This window comes from Falco naumanni, chromosome 10 (genome assembly GCF_017639655.2).
Source record: "Falco naumanni isolate bFalNau1 chromosome 10, bFalNau1.pat, whole genome shotgun sequence".
Lineage (NCBI taxonomy): Eukaryota > Metazoa > Chordata > Aves > Falconiformes > Falconidae > Falco > Falco naumanni.
Genome location: NC_054063.1, coordinates 4,228,534 through 4,245,750, shown reverse-complemented (window position 1 = coordinate 4,245,750; position 17,217 = coordinate 4,228,534). Strand labels below are relative to the sequence as shown.

The 17,217-nt window shown below is 41.3% G+C and overlaps 1 protein-coding gene across 2 annotated transcripts in view; it reads left to right on the top strand.

Annotated features, from left to right (window-relative positions):
- The window catches only part of KMT5B (lysine methyltransferase 5B), a 30,463-nt gene extending 17,370 nt beyond the window's left edge, over positions 1-13,093 (top strand). The window contains exons 4-10 of one of the 2 annotated variants that reach the window (XM_040608456.1): positions 2,226-2,391; positions 3,693-3,802; positions 5,719-5,885; positions 6,553-6,572; positions 6,757-6,893; positions 8,910-9,106; positions 10,386-13,093. In XM_040608456.1, coding sequence (XP_040464390.1) covers positions 2,226-2,391; positions 3,693-3,802; positions 5,719-5,885; positions 6,553-6,572; positions 6,757-6,893; positions 8,910-9,106; positions 10,386-11,854 — 2,266 coding nt within the window. In that variant the 3' untranslated portion in view covers positions 11,855-13,093. Of the gene's footprint in view, positions 1-2,225; positions 2,392-3,692; positions 3,803-5,718; positions 5,886-6,552; positions 6,573-6,756; positions 6,894-8,909; positions 9,107-10,385 lie in introns of those variants that run through there. The other variant, XM_040608457.1, reaches the window with a different exon arrangement.
- Positions 13,094-17,217: the final 4,124 nt, after the last annotated feature.

The following is a 17,217-nucleotide window of genomic DNA, read 5'->3' as shown; positions in this document are numbered from 1 at the left end:
TCAATGGCGACTTCGTCGTGCTACAGAACAAAAATAATAATGACCATGTCACCTGTAGTCGGGAGGGAGTTTTCTTCCAGGATGAGGTCTCACCAGCTTGTTAGGCATTTTGCTTTTTGGGGAGATGGGATAAGTATATTCTTTAATAAAGAACTTGATTGAAACTTCTTGGCACGGTGTGTGCTACAATTCTAAGTGGGCTTCTGTTTCTTGATGAACTCTTGCTATCTTGTTTGGTGTTATCCCAGCCAGAAGTAAACTTAGCAAAGTCTTCTCAGAACTGCTTACTGTATCTTCTTCTATGAAAGCTCACGGTTTATGCTGATAATTTTTGCCATAGTCAAAAAGATCTAAAAGGTCACTTAGTTATATTACAGGGAGGTTTTTCAGATGCAGAATGTGGAGAAGACGTGTAAAAGCAGTAGCACGGGACACTGATAACCTGTAATGCTGCTGTTAGGAAGCCTGCATTGTACCAGGAACATAAATACAGCATTTTACTTCTAATGAAGGAAATTGAATCCTCATCATTATTAGTTATTTCTGATTAAGCTCTTACAATTTTACAAGGTGAAGTAAAATTGGGCTGTGCAACACTGAAGGTATTTTGTTTTCTCCATACAAGATGCATAGAAGCAGCAGATCTTATTTGATCATCTGAAAAGAAGTTACTGGCAACATTCAGTGTTCAAAGATAAGGATAAGCCAAGTGATATGGTAATTTTAAAAACAGGGTATCAGTAAGGGAGTTGATGAGGTTTCCTTCCACCACCTGCAAGAATTTTATTTCCCCTTGTTTACTTCTGTCATCAGATACATTTGGTAAGTAAGAGGAAATAAAATTGGCATGGTAACACACTTCAAGCAACAAGTAACGGGACTCAGTCGTACGGATTTAATCAGATGTTGTTAGCTTGTTTATCGCTTTTGTCATACACTGTGTAAGCAAAAGGTGTCAGCTGTGAAAGGAGCTGCAGAAAACTGTTTCTCTGGCGAGCCTGGAAAATTTGTATCTTTGTGAAGAGTTCCCTGGGGTGTCTATACTTCAAAAGTGCACAAAACCTGCCTCCACCCCAAAGTGGAGCATGTATGGGTATGTGCTCAGTCAAAAGTGATGTATAGAAATTGACATAATCTCTTAAGTTCTGCTTTATCTCAATGGTTTTGCAGCTCAAAAATGGAGCTCCTACTTCTTGCGGTCATATAGCTTTTTTCTGTAACCGTTTTTTCCTGTTGAAGATATGAAGGATAGTTTTTCTTACATCTCAAGCTTTGAGAAGAAGGCAGAATTCTCTGCTAATGTACCATGGTTTACTGTGATAAGTTACCTACCCGTGATTTTCAGCTACCTGTTTCTGTAGCCAGTATTTTGGGGGAAAATGCTTATGATCACACTAACTTCTGGAACTTCAGTCTTCCACAGATATTGTATCTATGCTGTGTATTGCAATTTGTAGGTATTTCTTGTGTAGTCATTAAGAGTTGTGTTTTATATGAACACAGATGTTGAGCTTGCGATCTACAGAAGCCCATACAGTGCATTTGTCAATATAGTATGGCTTTGGGTTGGGCAAAAGTTGATTTGAAATCATTCCACAAGACAGTTGCACATTTTTTTCTGTTGTGAGATTTCTTACTCAGTCTTTTTAGTTGTGCTGTTGAATTGTTTGCTCCCAGTTTAAAAAAATCTAGTGTAGTATGTGAGGTTGTAGAGGGCTTAAATTTAGAATCACACACACATGCACACTTCCCAGCCTAGCTATAAAAGGCAGAACTGTGCAAAGATCCCTTAATACTGGTGTAAACTAGGAAACTTACAGCCAGTCTGTTTGCTGGATTTTTTTGCACATGGTAGTAAATTCATTAGGAAAGTAAGGACAATAACGCTTTTATTATGCTAGCTCTTTAGCTGTTTTGTTCAAAATGATAGGCGTCAAAAACAGTGAAATTTTATTCTGTGTTGGTTAATCTTATCAGAAATTTGTTCAATAAATAAATTGTGCTTCTCAGCAGAATGGAGGGCTTTAATGTTCCAAGTAATATGCTCGGCTTTACCTTACCTCAAGAAACAAGGACCTGTGATTTGAGAATATAATGATCCGTTCCTTTACACTAGGAGTTAAATATTTATATGGCTAACAAAAGAACTCCATGCTGCGAGTAGCTGTGAGGAAGAGTTGAGAATGAGTAACAATGGACTGGAATAGTTTTATTCTTTATTTCAGATTTCGACCTATAAAAGGAAGGCAAGAAGAACTAAAAGAGGTGATTGAACGTTTTAAGAAAGACGAGCACTTAGAAAAAGCCTTCAAGTCCTTGACGTCAGGTGACTGGGCCCGGCACTATTTTCTTAACAAGAACAAAATGCAGGAAAGGTTGTTCAAGGAACATGTAGGTGTATTTGTAATTAATGTGCTTTTTCAGATGGTTGAAAGGCTAAGAAAATGTACAGATTTCTTAGGAATGTAGCAGTAGTAAAGTAATGCACTGCTCTGTAATGTTACTTGTTTGATTTCCTTTTAGCAGAAACTTGCTTTGTTTTTTTAAAAACCCAGCTAGCTCTGTGTGCACACACAAACCTTTTTTTTTTTTGTTAACTTACCATTGCCTTTTATTTAATACACATGTAAAAAGAAGAACACATTTGCCTCTTTTGCTGCTGGTTGAAGTCATAAGCAGATGAGGAGACCTGCTTCTGGGAGTCGAGTTTCAAAGACTTATTTCATGCTTTGAAAGGGTTTTTTCTTCCTTTTTTGTTTATTTTGTGTTGGTGTTTTTTTTGTTTTGTTTTGGTGGGGTTTTTTGTTTGGTGGTTGTAAATTGAACTGTGTGACTAAAAGATGAAGGAAAAGGGAGAAGCCTTGCTACCTCAAAATACCATAACTGTTTTGGTTAGAGAGGCTTTGTGTGGAAGGTGTTATTCCTCTTCCTTCACTTCCCACACCCCAAAGCCATTTTGTATATAGCATAAAGGTGGTTGACTCTGAAAGTTGCAAGGAAATCACAGTATTTTTTTACTTAAAAACAAAACAAAACCAAAACAAACAGAAAAGCAAACAAACCTTCTTCGGGAATGAGTGTGTTGTTCTCAGATACAACCAAAAGGAATCTGGCCTACTTTAAAGTGATCAAATTTAGCAGTGTAAAAAAAAAAAGTAGGTAGCAAATAATTCTGCTTTCCCAGAGTGTTTTTTGAATAATACATCTGCACTTTAACTAAAAAGAATGTATTCAGCAATCCCTGAATTCAGTATCTACATGTGTTATGGAAGTAATATATTTTTCAGAACCGGATAGAACAAAATAGCATCCTGTGGATTGTTAGGTCTCGGTGGTCCTTAGAATTCTTCTTGAATGCAACCACTCAGTGACCTGAAGCAGAAATCCATTTTCATTGGTTGGGTTAATTTCGTACCGTTTGAGGAATCTTTTAATTTTTTTAAACTCTTTGGATATTCATGTTATCCATGTGAGGATTCCTGCAAGTTACTCTGAAGAAATAATATGAACATAATATGTATAGCTAAAATTTATAATCAGAAATACATTTCAGCAAACAGCATCCCACTGCAGTATTCATTTTTTGTGTGGTGTTTTTTGTGCGGTTCACTGACTGTCATTATTTTTATATGAAGTACCTCACTGCCTTTTTCTTGCTTATAACAGAAAAGTACTGTTTTCTTTTGTGGCAGGTATTTATTTATTTACGAATGTTTGCAACTGACAGCGGGTTTGAGATACTGCCTTGTAATCGGTATTCTTCTGAGCAGAATGGAGCCAAAATCGTTGCAACGAAAGAATGGTAAGAAATACAGTTTACTGTTACATTCTATTTCTGTCAATTATTCTGGAAGATTCTAAAAAAGAAAACTAAAAAGTATGATTTAAAATTAAGAATGCCACCAGAGAAATAAAGTTTTATATTTTTACTTGCAAATTAAATTTGGTGTCTGTTTTTGCAAAGTACTTAACACACAATACCTGCGTATGTGAGACATTCCTTTGTAGATTTGGGTGTAGCCACACAGTTTTCAGTATACAAGGTTTTTTTAATCTTGTTTTCAGTCATAAGTATTTTCCTCTAATCGTGAGTTGTTGGCCTTTGGTGAGAAACATGACCGTGTCAAGACTCGCATTATGCTGGATTTGCTACACAACAAATGATTGTGGGGGAAATGTGCTTTTTCACCTTGGTGAAACTGAGGGGTATTATTTTGCATATTTTGGTTGTGCAAGATAAATCTCTCCTGGAAACACAAAATTGGAACCCCAGTGTATTTCCCCATCTCGTTTTGGCACAGCTGAGTTTTATTATAAGCATTTCCGTGGCAGCACCAGCAGATCCCTGGGTTAATTCAGATTTCAAAATCAATGTTCCCCTTCCTTCCCCCTCCCCTCTGTAATTTACAGCTGGTTTGCTTGGTGGCAGTACATGCTCGGAACAGCACATCTGAGACGATGACAGGCCCTTACGTGCAGGCGAGGGATGAGTAGCTAGACGTTACGCTGGCAGCGTACCGAGTGAGCATGCCATTGCAGTGGGGGTACGGCCTCGGCGTGTGGGAGGGCGAGCTGTAAGAAGGTTGAGGGCAGTAGCTCTTCGTGACTAGCTAGAAGGTCCACAGTCATGATAGAGTCGGTATTTTGGGGGGTTGGGTTTTTCCAGTTTGAATTCTCCCCTTGGCTGATTCTTTGGGGTGGAAGCTTTATATTTAGGTCTGTTGGAAATGAATTAACTCTTCATGCTCAAAGTCTTGACTGACCTGTGAGAGAGCAAGACAAGAGGCCCGCTTCCTAACCCTGCTGATACCTGGAAAACTAGTGAGACTCAAAACTGATAAAGAGATCTCAGCGCTCTATATAAAAGAAGAATTTTGCACTTAAAAGGCTCAGCTTCTAGTTCATGCCCTTCATGTACATTTAGTATCTCCACATTCATCTGTGTCGGAGTAATCGGGCCAGAATTTGGAAGGCCACTCTGAAGAGCAGTGGAAACCGTGCCCTTGCAAGATACTGGAGATGGTGCGCTTCTTCCTGGGCTGGCTGTTCGGCGCCTCTGATCTGCTGTACTTATGGTGGCAGGTCGGCTGGCTGCACGCAGAGGCACCATGGGTTTGTTGGTGTCCTGCCTCCAGTGGTCTATTTCAAGGACCAACTTGATGCTGAAGAACTACTTGTGAGAGAGGAAAACATCTTGCATGAATTCTGGCCTTTTTTAAGTCGATGCTATTGGGTGTTTTTAAGGAGCCACGGAATTCCAAGCGTCTTTTACTATGGGGTGTTTTCCTGACCAAAGCAAGAAGTATAGGAAATGCAAAAAAGCAGCTGGAAGAAGTCAGAACATCTTAAGTGTTGATGGGGGGCGGGAGCATGCACAAATAAAAATATCTTGCTTTTGGTTTTAACAACTGTAGAAGCTGAAGTAAACAACTCTTGCAACTACTTGCAGTCTCAGGAAATTATAGAAACAGTGGTGGTAACGTCTGTCAGAATTGATGTAATTGATTCTATATAGTAGCATAAAGCCATTTATTTTGTGTCTGACAAAAAGTCTCTTCAGCCTAATATCTTGTCTCTAACTGAATTAAAACACGAGACCTATAAGGATTGAGAAACGGTTTACAAAACGCTTCCCGTTATTGACAGCTTTTCTTTTTGTGAAGTTACTTTGTAATTTTGGCACATGTTCTTATTTCTCCTACTCTTCTTACGCTAAAGGAAACGAAATGATAAAATAGAATTACTTGTGGGCTGTATTGCTGAACTATCAGAAATGGAAGAAAACATGCTGCTGAGACATGGGGAAAATGACTTCAGTGTTATGTATTCCACACGGAAAAACTGTGCGCAGCTGTGGCTCGGTCCTGCTGCATTTATCAATCACGGTGAGTAGTAAGTATAGGAAGCGTGTTAAAGGGCTGAATCAGTTCTACTTAGGAGTGTTGTTATATGTGAGCTGAACAACACGGGACCTTAGGGGAAATGTCTGAATCTGGCACGCTGGCTTATCGTAGGGCAAAATCCCATGGGGATTTTCACAGACCAGAGCTGATCACCTGTGAACTGGGAAACTCATGGAAGGTGCTAGGAGGTGATGCCTTCTTCCTTCACGGAGACTTTGGAACTGGCAGCTAAATTAGTGGAGCATATTGCAGGCTACCTTGAATTCTTTGTGAATTTAGTCAACAGTAACGTATTTCTTAGGTGAGCTTCTTCTGCCGCCTTTAACCTTTAGCACAGAGGCTTAACTGACTCTGTTGCATATGTATGCTGAAGGAGAGCAGGTAGGATTTAAGATAAATCCTATTACCTTAAAGAGGAGGGAAACTTGAACATTGGTGATAGCGTAAGTAAAAGCTCAGAAACCAATCTATATCAAAATACGCATCTTTTTATATATAGCTTTGTGCAATACTAATGTAACTCCCAGTATTTAGTTGAGATTCTACAGTTATTGAAGACAGAGTGAATCCTTACTTTAGATATCTACAACTATTCATGTTTCAGGTCTTATCAACAGTTAATTGACTTTATCTTTTGGACCTTTTTCAGATTGCAGACCTAACTGTAAGGTAAGCAAGAAATTAAAAGTAAATAAGCACCCCACGTTTGTTTGTTTGTTTGTTTTTTTCAATTTTCCCTGCACCTTTTCCTCCCCAACTGGTTGTTTTTTTTTTTTCTTACTTAGATACTGTTCAATCTTAATGATTATGATTAACCTCTCCCCCACCCCCTTCCTGTCATCTCCTTCCTCAGTTTGTATCAACGGGCAGAGATACAGCATGTGTGAAAGCTCTAAGAGATATTGAACCTGGAGAGGAAATCTCTTGTTACTATGGAGATGGGTTTTTTGGAGAAAATAATGAATACTGCGAATGTTACACCTGTGAAAGGTATGCATTGATGTAAATAAGTTTAAGATGGAGTTGAGCGTATTCATCGTATATCTGGTGAACCTGAAAGTCCTTGATTATGAGTACTTAGATTTTTTGGATGCATCAGGTGATCAGGCCCAGCCAGCACGGGCTTAGGAAAGGCAGGTCCTGCTTGACTGACCTGATCTCCTTCTGTGACAAGATGACCCACTTGGTGGACAAGGGAAAGGCTGTGGATGTTGCCTGTCTGGACCTTAGTAAAGCCTTCGGCACCGTCTCCCACAGCATCTCCTGGAGAAACCGGCTGCCCACGGCTGGGAGGGGTGTGCTCTGCGCTGGGTTGGAAGCTGGCTGGACACCGAGCCCAGAGCGCGGCGGGGAATGGAGTTACACCCCGCTGGCACCGGGCACAAGCGGTGTCCCCAGGGCTCGGTGCTGGGGCCGGTCCTGCTTAATGCCTTTATCGATGATCTGGGCGAGGGGATCGAGTGCTCCCTCAGTACCTTTGCGGATGACACCGAGCTGGGGGGTTGTGGATCTGCTGGAGGCAGGCAGGATCTGCAGGGGGATCCTCCTTTGATTGTTGATTTTAACATAATATGGACATACATTCTCTTTCAGGACAAACTAGTTTTATGTGTCTGAACATTTTCACTAACTTGTCATCTTCGTGTTTTAAGTACAGGAAAATGTTGCATTTTAAAGCTAACGTTTGGGTAATTCTAACTTGAGGAATATGCTTTTCATTCACCAGGCTGTGTTACAGCAATCAAATATGAGATTTTATTTTTTTGAATTTTGAAATTTGAATTTTGGGGAGTTGAGCAAGGAAAAACGAGACCTTAGCAACACTGATGAGGCAACTGTTGCTTTGTACACCACAAAAAATCACGTTTTAAGTGACCCAATTTTGACTATGCTGTAAAGGGTGTTAATTTGTAATGTTGTGGGAAGGCTGGCACTGTACAACTTTTTTTCAAGCCTTCAAAAGTCATCACCAAGAAAATTTGTATGTCTTTATGTATGTGCATGTACTGTTCTTAGGTGAGCCTGCTGTTCACGCTGGCAAACTTGAGACAGCTGGGCACCAAAGATGACATGTCAGAGGACTGTTTTGTTTGTAGCACCATTGCTTTCTGACCTGAAATGGCTGTTGCTTGTGCTAAGTTCAGTCTAGGGTCTTCAGAATTCAAAATAATACTGAAAGAATGTTCCATCTCAAATAAATACCACTTAATTTGAGAACAAGCATTGTGTCTGCATAATAATTAACCCTGTGGAGCTTGAGATACTGTTTGATCGTTTTGGTGCACTTGTGGTTAAGATTCATAGATTTCCTTCCAGTACAACACACTGGAATCCCAACTGAAGTTGTCTTCAGTAGTTATGGAAAGTGCAAGCGTACTGGGTTATTAAAGTGTATCAGAGGAGTCCTAGTAGTAGTGGTTGAAGTGCAAGTACAGGCATTCTTAATCTTCATCCTTTTCTGTGATGGCTGATTTTTTTTTTTTTTTTTTTTAAGCAATTTCATTTTCATGGTAAATACATGCTGGTGTATTTCAAAGGAACAAGAACTGTGCGATAATTTTACTCCATCTTCTGTACTTTCCAACTCTTGCTGATGCAGTTAACAATCTTTGTAACTGAAGCTGGCATTTTTATTATGAGCCTGATGTAATTAGGGAAAATTAAAATACTACTTACGTTAGGTTAGGTAACTTAAAACAACCGTATTTAAATTTCACCTGTGTAATTTGACAATGAAATGATATTAAAATAGACATAAAGCAAGGGAGACCTACTTCTGCAATTTTTCTTCTTGCAAGACATAAATGGAAGGTTTTTCCATACATCTTACTAAAATGAGATAAGTGTACAGATACCTTATTAAAAGAGCTAACAAGATGCTAATGCATTCAGTTATTGGTATTGTCTCTCCAGATGCACCTGGGATTCAAACTGTTGTATGTGAAACAAAGTTCCAAGTTTGTATTAAGAGTTATTAATACATCATGTCCTCGTTTTCCTTTGTAGACGTGGAACTGGTGCTTTTAAATCAAGAGTGGGATTGCCAGCACCTACTCCTGTGATTAATAGTAAATATGGACTGAGAGAAACAGATAAACGATTGAACAGACTTAAAAAGTTGGGTGACAGCAGCAAAAATTCAGACAGCCAGTCCGTCAGCTCGAACACTGATGCAGATACCACTCAGGAAAAAGCTAATGCAAGTAAGTAAGGGGGAAAGCTCAGAGCGCAGCATTAAAGGTTTCCTAAAAACTTCCACCGTGATGGAATTCCTCTCTTAGCTTCAGGATGCATCAAGATACTGGTCTTGAGAACTGTAATTTATTCAGGAATCTGAAGGCAATGTCAATAGCAAATTCATCTTTTTCCTTAAGTGTTTCAAGAACAGTAGGTGGTATGTTCTTGTTCTATTTAGATCAAGAGCAAATGGTTACATGCAACATGTAATAGCAATGTGTCAGTTGAAGTTCTGTCAATTATGTATGTATTTCAAAATACAGTAAACTGTCATGTGCAGTAGTATGGTTTAGGAAGGAAAAGTTACAGAGTTCTCTACATTCTGTAGGAAAACAGTTTTTAAGTAGAGATTATTAAACAAATAGTCATTTCCTTTAGAGATCCTTTAAGTTGGGCAGCTATTCGCTCTCTGCATCCAAGAGTGATAGTTCAGGTACCTATTCTGAAGTGAAAGTGCACAGTTAGTCATCTCAGAAGAAGTTGGAAGGGGTTTTTGTTTGTGATGCTCCTGAGGGACTTGTCTTCATGGATTAGTGAGTATCATTTATTTACTTTCCCCCTTTCCGTGCCACTGCCACCCTCAGCATAGGCAAAACATAAATAACTTAAACTTTGACTTAAGTAGCAGACAGGTTTGAAGCCACATAAAATATTTTGGTTCCGTCCGCTGCTGTAGTACTTAAAAAATGCCTCCCAGAACCCTCTTACGATCACTTAATGACAAAACTTCAGAGCTGCAGCTTTGCTTAGGCAGCTGGATCTCCTTTGATTACCACTGTAGGTAACAGGCACCTGGGTACCTGGAACGGAAACAGTGATAGGAGTTAAGAGTTTTGGTTTGTTTTGGTTTTTTATTCCTCCCCTGGAGGAAGACATTCCGGGGTTAATCCTAGAGCACACTGACCCTCAGGTTTTGTGGAGTAATACTCAGTAAAAACTGTAGATAATGTGGGGTGGGTTTTTGAAAAAAATCGGTAGGAGAAGAAATTCAGGAAAACCCGAACCTGGTATACTGGCGCAGTGAGGGAAGTGTACCTGGAATTTAGGTGTGCCTTTGGCTTGTCTGACAGCTCCTTTCAGGTCGGAGTTGCAAGTTAAACAGTCTCACTCCGTACTTTCTACTGTCTTAGCCTGTTTCACAGATGTCGAGGAAGTGCTTAAAGTAAATGAAATAATTACGGTATTTGGAAGTGGGAAACTCGGGATAAAGCAGTGCCATAACTAAACCACTTTTTTCTTTTGCAGCTAACAGAAAATCTTCAATTGGCGTAAAAAAGAACAGCAAAAATAGAACATTGACGAGACAGTCTATATCAAGAATTCCAGCATCATCAAATTCTACCTCATCTAAACTAACTCATATAAATAATTCCAGGGTACCAAAGAGACTGAAAAAGCCTGCAAAGCCTTTACTTTCAAAGATAAAGTTGAGAAATCAGTGCAAGAGGCCAGAGCAAAAGAACGCTTCTAGAAAGCTCGAAATGGGGAATTTAGTTCTCAAAGAGCCTAAAGTAGTTTTGTATAAAAACTTGCCCATTGAAAAGGATAAAGAATTGGAGGGACCAGTCAAAGTTGCAGTCTCTAGTGGATGCTTAACGAGGCATGCAGCCAGAGAACATAAACTGAATTCTGTGAAAGGTGCTCACGAGCATGGTGATATACCACCCTGCACGTACATAACAAGGAGGTCAATGAGAACAAGGATGAATTTGAAGGAGACCTCTGACACAAAGCTTGAACCAAATATGTTGGATAGCTATAAGAATAATTTGACCGGAACGCAATCGGACATTTTAGAGCAGCAGTCTCATGCGATAAACGAAAATGATGTGGCTCATGGACCATCGCATAAAGGGGAGATCAGGTGCCAGAAAAATGAGGCAGGCATGTCAAAAAAGAAATCCCGACAAGGAAAACTTGTGAAACCATCTGCAAAAACAGAAGAAACTGATACTATGCACAATACACCTGTGAAAGATGAACTACCGGATTTGATTAGTTCTCATTCAGAACTGGGAGAGAGGAATAACGGAGTGGACACACCTGTTGGCTATAAAGACTGTATCCCCGGATCTGGTGGCTGCTCTGTTGTAACATCTGACAATTTTAAAGCAAAAGACAGCTTTAGAACTGCAAAAACTAAAAAGAAAAGACGAATCACGAGGTATGATGCACAACTTATCCTTGAAAATAGCTCTGGGATCCCTAAACTGACTCTTCGTAGGCGTCATGATAGCAGTAGCAAGGCAAATGACCAAGAAAGTGATGGAATGAATTCTTCAAAAATAAGCATCAAATTAAGTAAAGACCACGAAAAAGATAATAATTTATATGTAGCAAAGCTGAATAATGGGTTTAACTCAGGATCAGGCAATAGTTCCACAAAATTAAAAATACAGCTGAAACGCGAGGAAGAAAACAGAGGGACGTACCCTGAGGACCTTCGTGAAAATGGTGTGTGTTGTAGTGACACGCTCTCCCTTTTGGAGTCACGAATGGAGGTAGATGATTATGGTCACTATGAAGAGGAAACAGCAGATGAATCTTCATCAGAAGAGGACGATGAAGAGGAAGATGACTATGATGATGAATTTGATGACTTTATTCCTCTTCCCCCAGCGAAGAGATTAAGGCTTATTGTTGGCAAGGATTCAATAGATATTGATATTTCTTCCAGGAGGAGAGAAGATCAGTCTTTAAGGCTCAATGCATAAGCTTATAGGTCTTAAACTGACCTGGATGTCATTTTTAAAAAAAATATCAAAAATTAAAAAAAACCAAAACCCACAACAACAAAAAAAAAAACCCAACAAAAATTCCATTTGATTATTCCTCAACTGAAGAACTTTCTGAAAAACTTAGTGGCAGCACTTCTTTATTGTTTATTCACCTATCAACGTAATATTGTAGAAAGTGTACAGCATACTGACTCTTCTTAAGTCTGATTTGTGCAGATTTTTATTGTACTTTTTAATAGCCTTCTTATGTGCAATTCTGAGTTAGAGGTAATGCTCTGTTGTAAAATAAAGGCTCAAGCAAAGTTATGAAATTGCATCAAATCTTTCAAATGCAGGACAATGAGAATACAGTGTGGCTACATAATTATTTTTGATCAGTAAAGAGCATTAGTTTGCTCTTATGATATTTGACTAAACAATTAAAAAAAATCATAGTAGCAGCATATTAAGGTTTTCTAGTATATGTTAATATCACCAGCAATGATTACAGCTTTTCGATTTATTTGCTAGATGTTTTTTTCCCCCCCCCGGAGTTTGTCAGTTTTAACACTGTATGCTGTCCCAGACGTACTGTTTGTGGCCTTTGTTATAGTAGCAAACCGTTGGTTGGAAGTCAAATTGATTTCTTTAAAGAAAAGAGGAAAAAAAAAATTGAAAAGGTGTTGACAATTTGCTGACTTTTTAGTACATTATATGTACAAGGGTAGCAGTATGCAGAATAAAAGTTTGGATATGGTGTATTTATTGCTTGTTATGTAAATTAAACACCTTGTATTTAACACTTTTCAATACTTTTAGATAAAATTGTTCTTTGCAAGAATGATTGGTGCTTATTTTTTCAAGAATTTGCTGTGAAATAATGTGATTACAACGGGCAACATTTATCCAATGAACTGCAGCTATCCTAAATTGGTTCTTCATATTTTTCTGTTGCACTTGTAAAATGCTACAAGGAATTTAAAGAAAATCTATTCACTTTAACTTATGATAGTTTTATGAAATTAAAAACAACTAAGTCACAGCTTTTGTTCTGTGGTAACCTATAAATTGTTTGTCTTTTAAGAACCAGTTGTAAAAGACTGAAAAAATATGTATATGTTGTAAATATTTGTGTGTTGTGAGAAATTTTGTCATAAGAAATTGAGATAACTTGCCAGAAGGGTTTTTAAGTTTAGAAATACATCCATGCCAATAAAATAGGAAATTGTAAACCTAGTTTTAAACTCTGCATCAGTTGGAGTTCTTTGCTCATACGCAGTTCACTTCATACTTCAGAGTCTGCTTGATAACGATGAAGAGCGTCGGGGCAATCTGGGGCTCTTTCGGCTTTAATAAAAGGCTGTTAGGAAACTTGTGGGCACAGCGGGCTTGGTTGCGTGGCAGTCGGCTCATGTGTAAGTAACTTCTTTGAAACGGATCTAAAATGTATTTGGGATAACTGTGTGGCACTGTGGTCTATGGTGTTGGTGTTTTTGGCCATGGGTTTAGAGTGTTTATATCTCAGGGTGTAGAAACAGAAGTCGCATCGTGAAACACGTGCTGTGGAACTCGCCGAGTGCGCCGTCAGCTGCCTCCTCTTCTCCTGTCAGGTGCAGCCCCCTCTGCCCAGGAGAGCAAGAGCCTGAGTTAGGTGACCGCTGTGTTACGCAGCTGTGAAAGCCTTAGTGGAAAGGGGTGGGTGAGTTTGCCTGGGAGCTGATCGTGTGGCTCGGCCCGTCTCTCTGACCCTCACTGCCATGAAGAATTTTTTCAACGAAATGCTTCCAAATGCACTTCAGTAATTTGTCAGACTGCAGATCAGGCGGTGGAGTCTGCCTTCATCTCACTTCCCTCCTGTATTCTTAGCAGAGAATTAAGGGCAGAATTAAACATAATATTTGTAATGTTGTTTTTTACAATGTCCAGCTGTTAAAGGCCAGCTGTGTCTGATGTACAGAGTGTATACATTTTCCAGAAAGAGGCAGGCCCGTATGTCATGTAGCGTACAGTCTCTCATGTCAGGCCTGGGCTTTCACTTCGTGGAAGAGTGAACACAGAAGCTCGGGTAGGTACGTGGACGCCTTGGAGTACTGAGCCGGCTACGGTGGATTGTCTGGTGGGATTTTTAATTGTGCTATATTGCATACAAATGGGTTATCAAAGGTCGGGTGACGGGGCGGATAGCTGCGGTAAGGGCTCGCTCTGTCGTAGAAAGTTTACCAGCAAACGGCCGGTGACAAGTAACAGTCGTGCAGCTCTTTCCTTGGGAGCTCACGTGGTCACCGGGTGATGCGCCCTGCGAGTGTGTGGCTGCATCAGCGAGAGAGTGGAGGGAGGCGGAACAGAGCATCTGCCCGCGGTCTGGGGTGCCCTTGCCCTTGCTTTGCTCCACGGACCATTTTCCTTGCAGCTCCCCGTCTCCCTGCTGCTCCTGCTGGCACTGGTGGGCCCTCTGGCAGCCTGGGTGGTTCTGGCTGGGGTGCCTGGTCTGCAGAACCCACGCACTGAGCGTTTGGGGGAAGGGTTGGTGCAGCCAGCAAACGCGGTTGGTACTTACTGACCCGTGTGCTCAAGGGCAAGCTTTGGGCTGGCTGAACGGCGTTGAGCCATGAAAGCAGAGCATGAAACGGGTGGTGGAAGAATTGCAAAGAATCTGCCTTCAGAGGCAATAGCTCCTTTCCTGGAGCAGGTGTTCCTCTCATAACTGGTAGTTCAGTCAGCCCCGTAATGAGAGCTGCTTTTCTTTTCCTCTGATGTGGAAATAAGTACAAGCAGCTCTTTGGGCATCAGGAACTCTGGATTGCTCTTCTTCACTGAACAGTCTTCTTGTCTTGGAGAACTTGGAACAAAAGCTTTTAGTCATTGCCAGGGTAGACAGCTCCATAGCTATGTCCTGGTACAGATTTTTGGTGTTACAGATGCCTTAAAAATAATCCAATAACCCCACCACCCCCAAGCTCATGGGGTAGGCAGGGGTTGCAGAACCCCTGTGTCTTCTATCCTTCCCCTGCTGTAGAAAATATTTTTTTTCATTGTTTCTATGTAAATTGGCAGGTCCTGATGCTTCCCTCACCTTAGTAGTAGTAGAAGATGGATGTTTGTGTCGCACATGAGAACCCGACGGGCTGGCGACGTTCCTTGCGGTCGGGATGGGGCGCTGTGAAGCTGTTCATCCTTTGGCTCTTGGGACCCTGCGTAGCCTTTGTGTCTTATTTCCCAAGGGACCAGTAGGAAGAGACAAAGCAGCTGGGTGGGCGTAGGGTGCCCACAGTTCATCGAGCGAGCTGAAGCACTCGAGGGAGCGTGTTCCAGATGGGCCCTGTTGTACGTTCCGCCTAACAGGTGGTGAGGCCAGAAAGGCAGCGTTATGAGCACCCTGGAAGTGGCAACTTGGCCGCAGGTTTGTGAGCATCCTGGCCCAGGCAGCACGTGCCCAGGACAGGTTTAGCGTGAGCTGCCCAACGCTCGGGCGGCAGGCGGGACTGTTAACCCACTCGCACCTTCAATACGGTGAATGGAGAGGGCAGGGGCAAAGGTGTTGGTTCTTCGTAAGGCAAAAACCCACACGCTGTTTCTTCACAAAACAGTGTTACGGAATTGTGAGTGTTCTTTAAAAAATAAAGGCAGAGAGCGTACAGGAGAGGGAGCGCTCCCAAGCGCTCTGCTCAAGTAGAAGCTTGCATGGACTTACTGTAAGTGAAGTCACCGCAACATATGTTACGGTTTGATCCTACTGGATACTGTTGGTGTCAGTCCTGGAGAGAAGAGGTGACTGCTCATTGTGTTTGTCATGCATAGGGCAGTGTAACCTTTCCTGTGGTCTTTGGAGTGATAAGAAAGGTATTTTACATTTATTTGAGGAGGAGCGATTTGATTGGAAATAGCCAAACAAGAATCAAGCCTTTCGTGCTTCACATGTACAGGGACGTTTCCCTGGTCATCGGGGAATTTCTGGAAAATTGCTTGTGCTGAGAAGCAGCGAAGTTCTGCCAGCAGCAGAAGCTTGTGATTGTCGAATGTTACTACAACACTGAGATGAGTCCCCCTCTGAGCCAACGCTCTCTCCTGCCTCAAATGCTGCTCCAGCAAGCAGGGGAGTTTGGACTTGAAAAAACTGTGTCTGATAAAGTTGCTGTGCTTTCTCTAGGAGATTAACATGCAAGTCTGGTTGCTTTTTTTTTTTTTTCCATTTTTTCCCCCTCCTTCTGTCTTTCGAAGGCCGGGTTGTTTCCCAGCCCTCCACCCCCCAGTGTATTTGCTGGCGTTAGGTGTTGTCTCTGTGTACCATGCATGCTCAGTTATTAGCTTGCATGAAGCTTACCATCGTCCAGTGTTACTCTTGTTCTTGGTGCATTGGCTTTAATCAGTTGCCCTGATAACTACGCCATGTTAAGTGCATCCAAGGTACTCCCTGAAGTACATATTCACCTCTGCTTTTGGATGATTTGGTTTGGTTTGCATTTTTTTTCTGGGTTCTTTCTGTGGTTTGCCTCACACTGCCAGTGCGCACTCATTAAAATAAGCTCAGAAACAGAATCCCTTTGCTCCCCGCGTTTGCATGGTTGGTTGCATTTTTTAGAACAAAAGGGTAAAGGTTTGGGAGCTGTGCAGAAGAAAACTTACTGAGAATGAAAAGGAAAGTCACTTAAGTTTGCATTATATCCGCTAGTATCATGCGTACTCCTGAATTCCTTCCCCGGCGAGTATTCTCTTGCTTGGGTTGGGTTGTAAGTAAACCTGCGCCCTTGCGTAAATCTCTGCTTGCTCCTTCCAAAACTGGTGATGTCCCAGGTTAGCGAGGTGACAGTAGGTTGGTGCTAACCGTGTATCTGCTTTTTTTCACCTGTTGTAGGGGCTGCTTTTTTTGCCCGCCAAGGGAACTTCTGTGGCAGTCACGCTTGAGTTCACACCCCTTATTTACACTAACCCCATAAAATATTCTTATTATTACAAGGTGTATGTGATTGTTTCAGAGTTACGCCTCCTCCCCACAGGCAAAGGGGATCCATGACTTCTTCCCAGGTGGCTACGTTTGAGATGTCATTTTCCTCGGATTTGTCCTTGCATGAAACATAACCAGAGCAGCTCCTGCCTCAGGAACAGCAGCCTCGGCAGGGGTGTCCCGCCGCTGTGGGCGCAGGTGGCCGGTGCTGACACAGGTACGGGCCAAGCGGCGCTGCTCGGGAGCTGTTTCAGCTCAGCAACCGAGGACCGGTGGGTTCATTAGCGAGTTTCTGTCAAGTGTGGAGCCATCGGCGGGTCCAACAAACCATAGATTTTTCCGCTGATGCTTTCTGATGTTCATCAGAAGTCAATTCTATTTTGTAATTAGGTTTATAGTCTTTTCTGCTCCAATTACT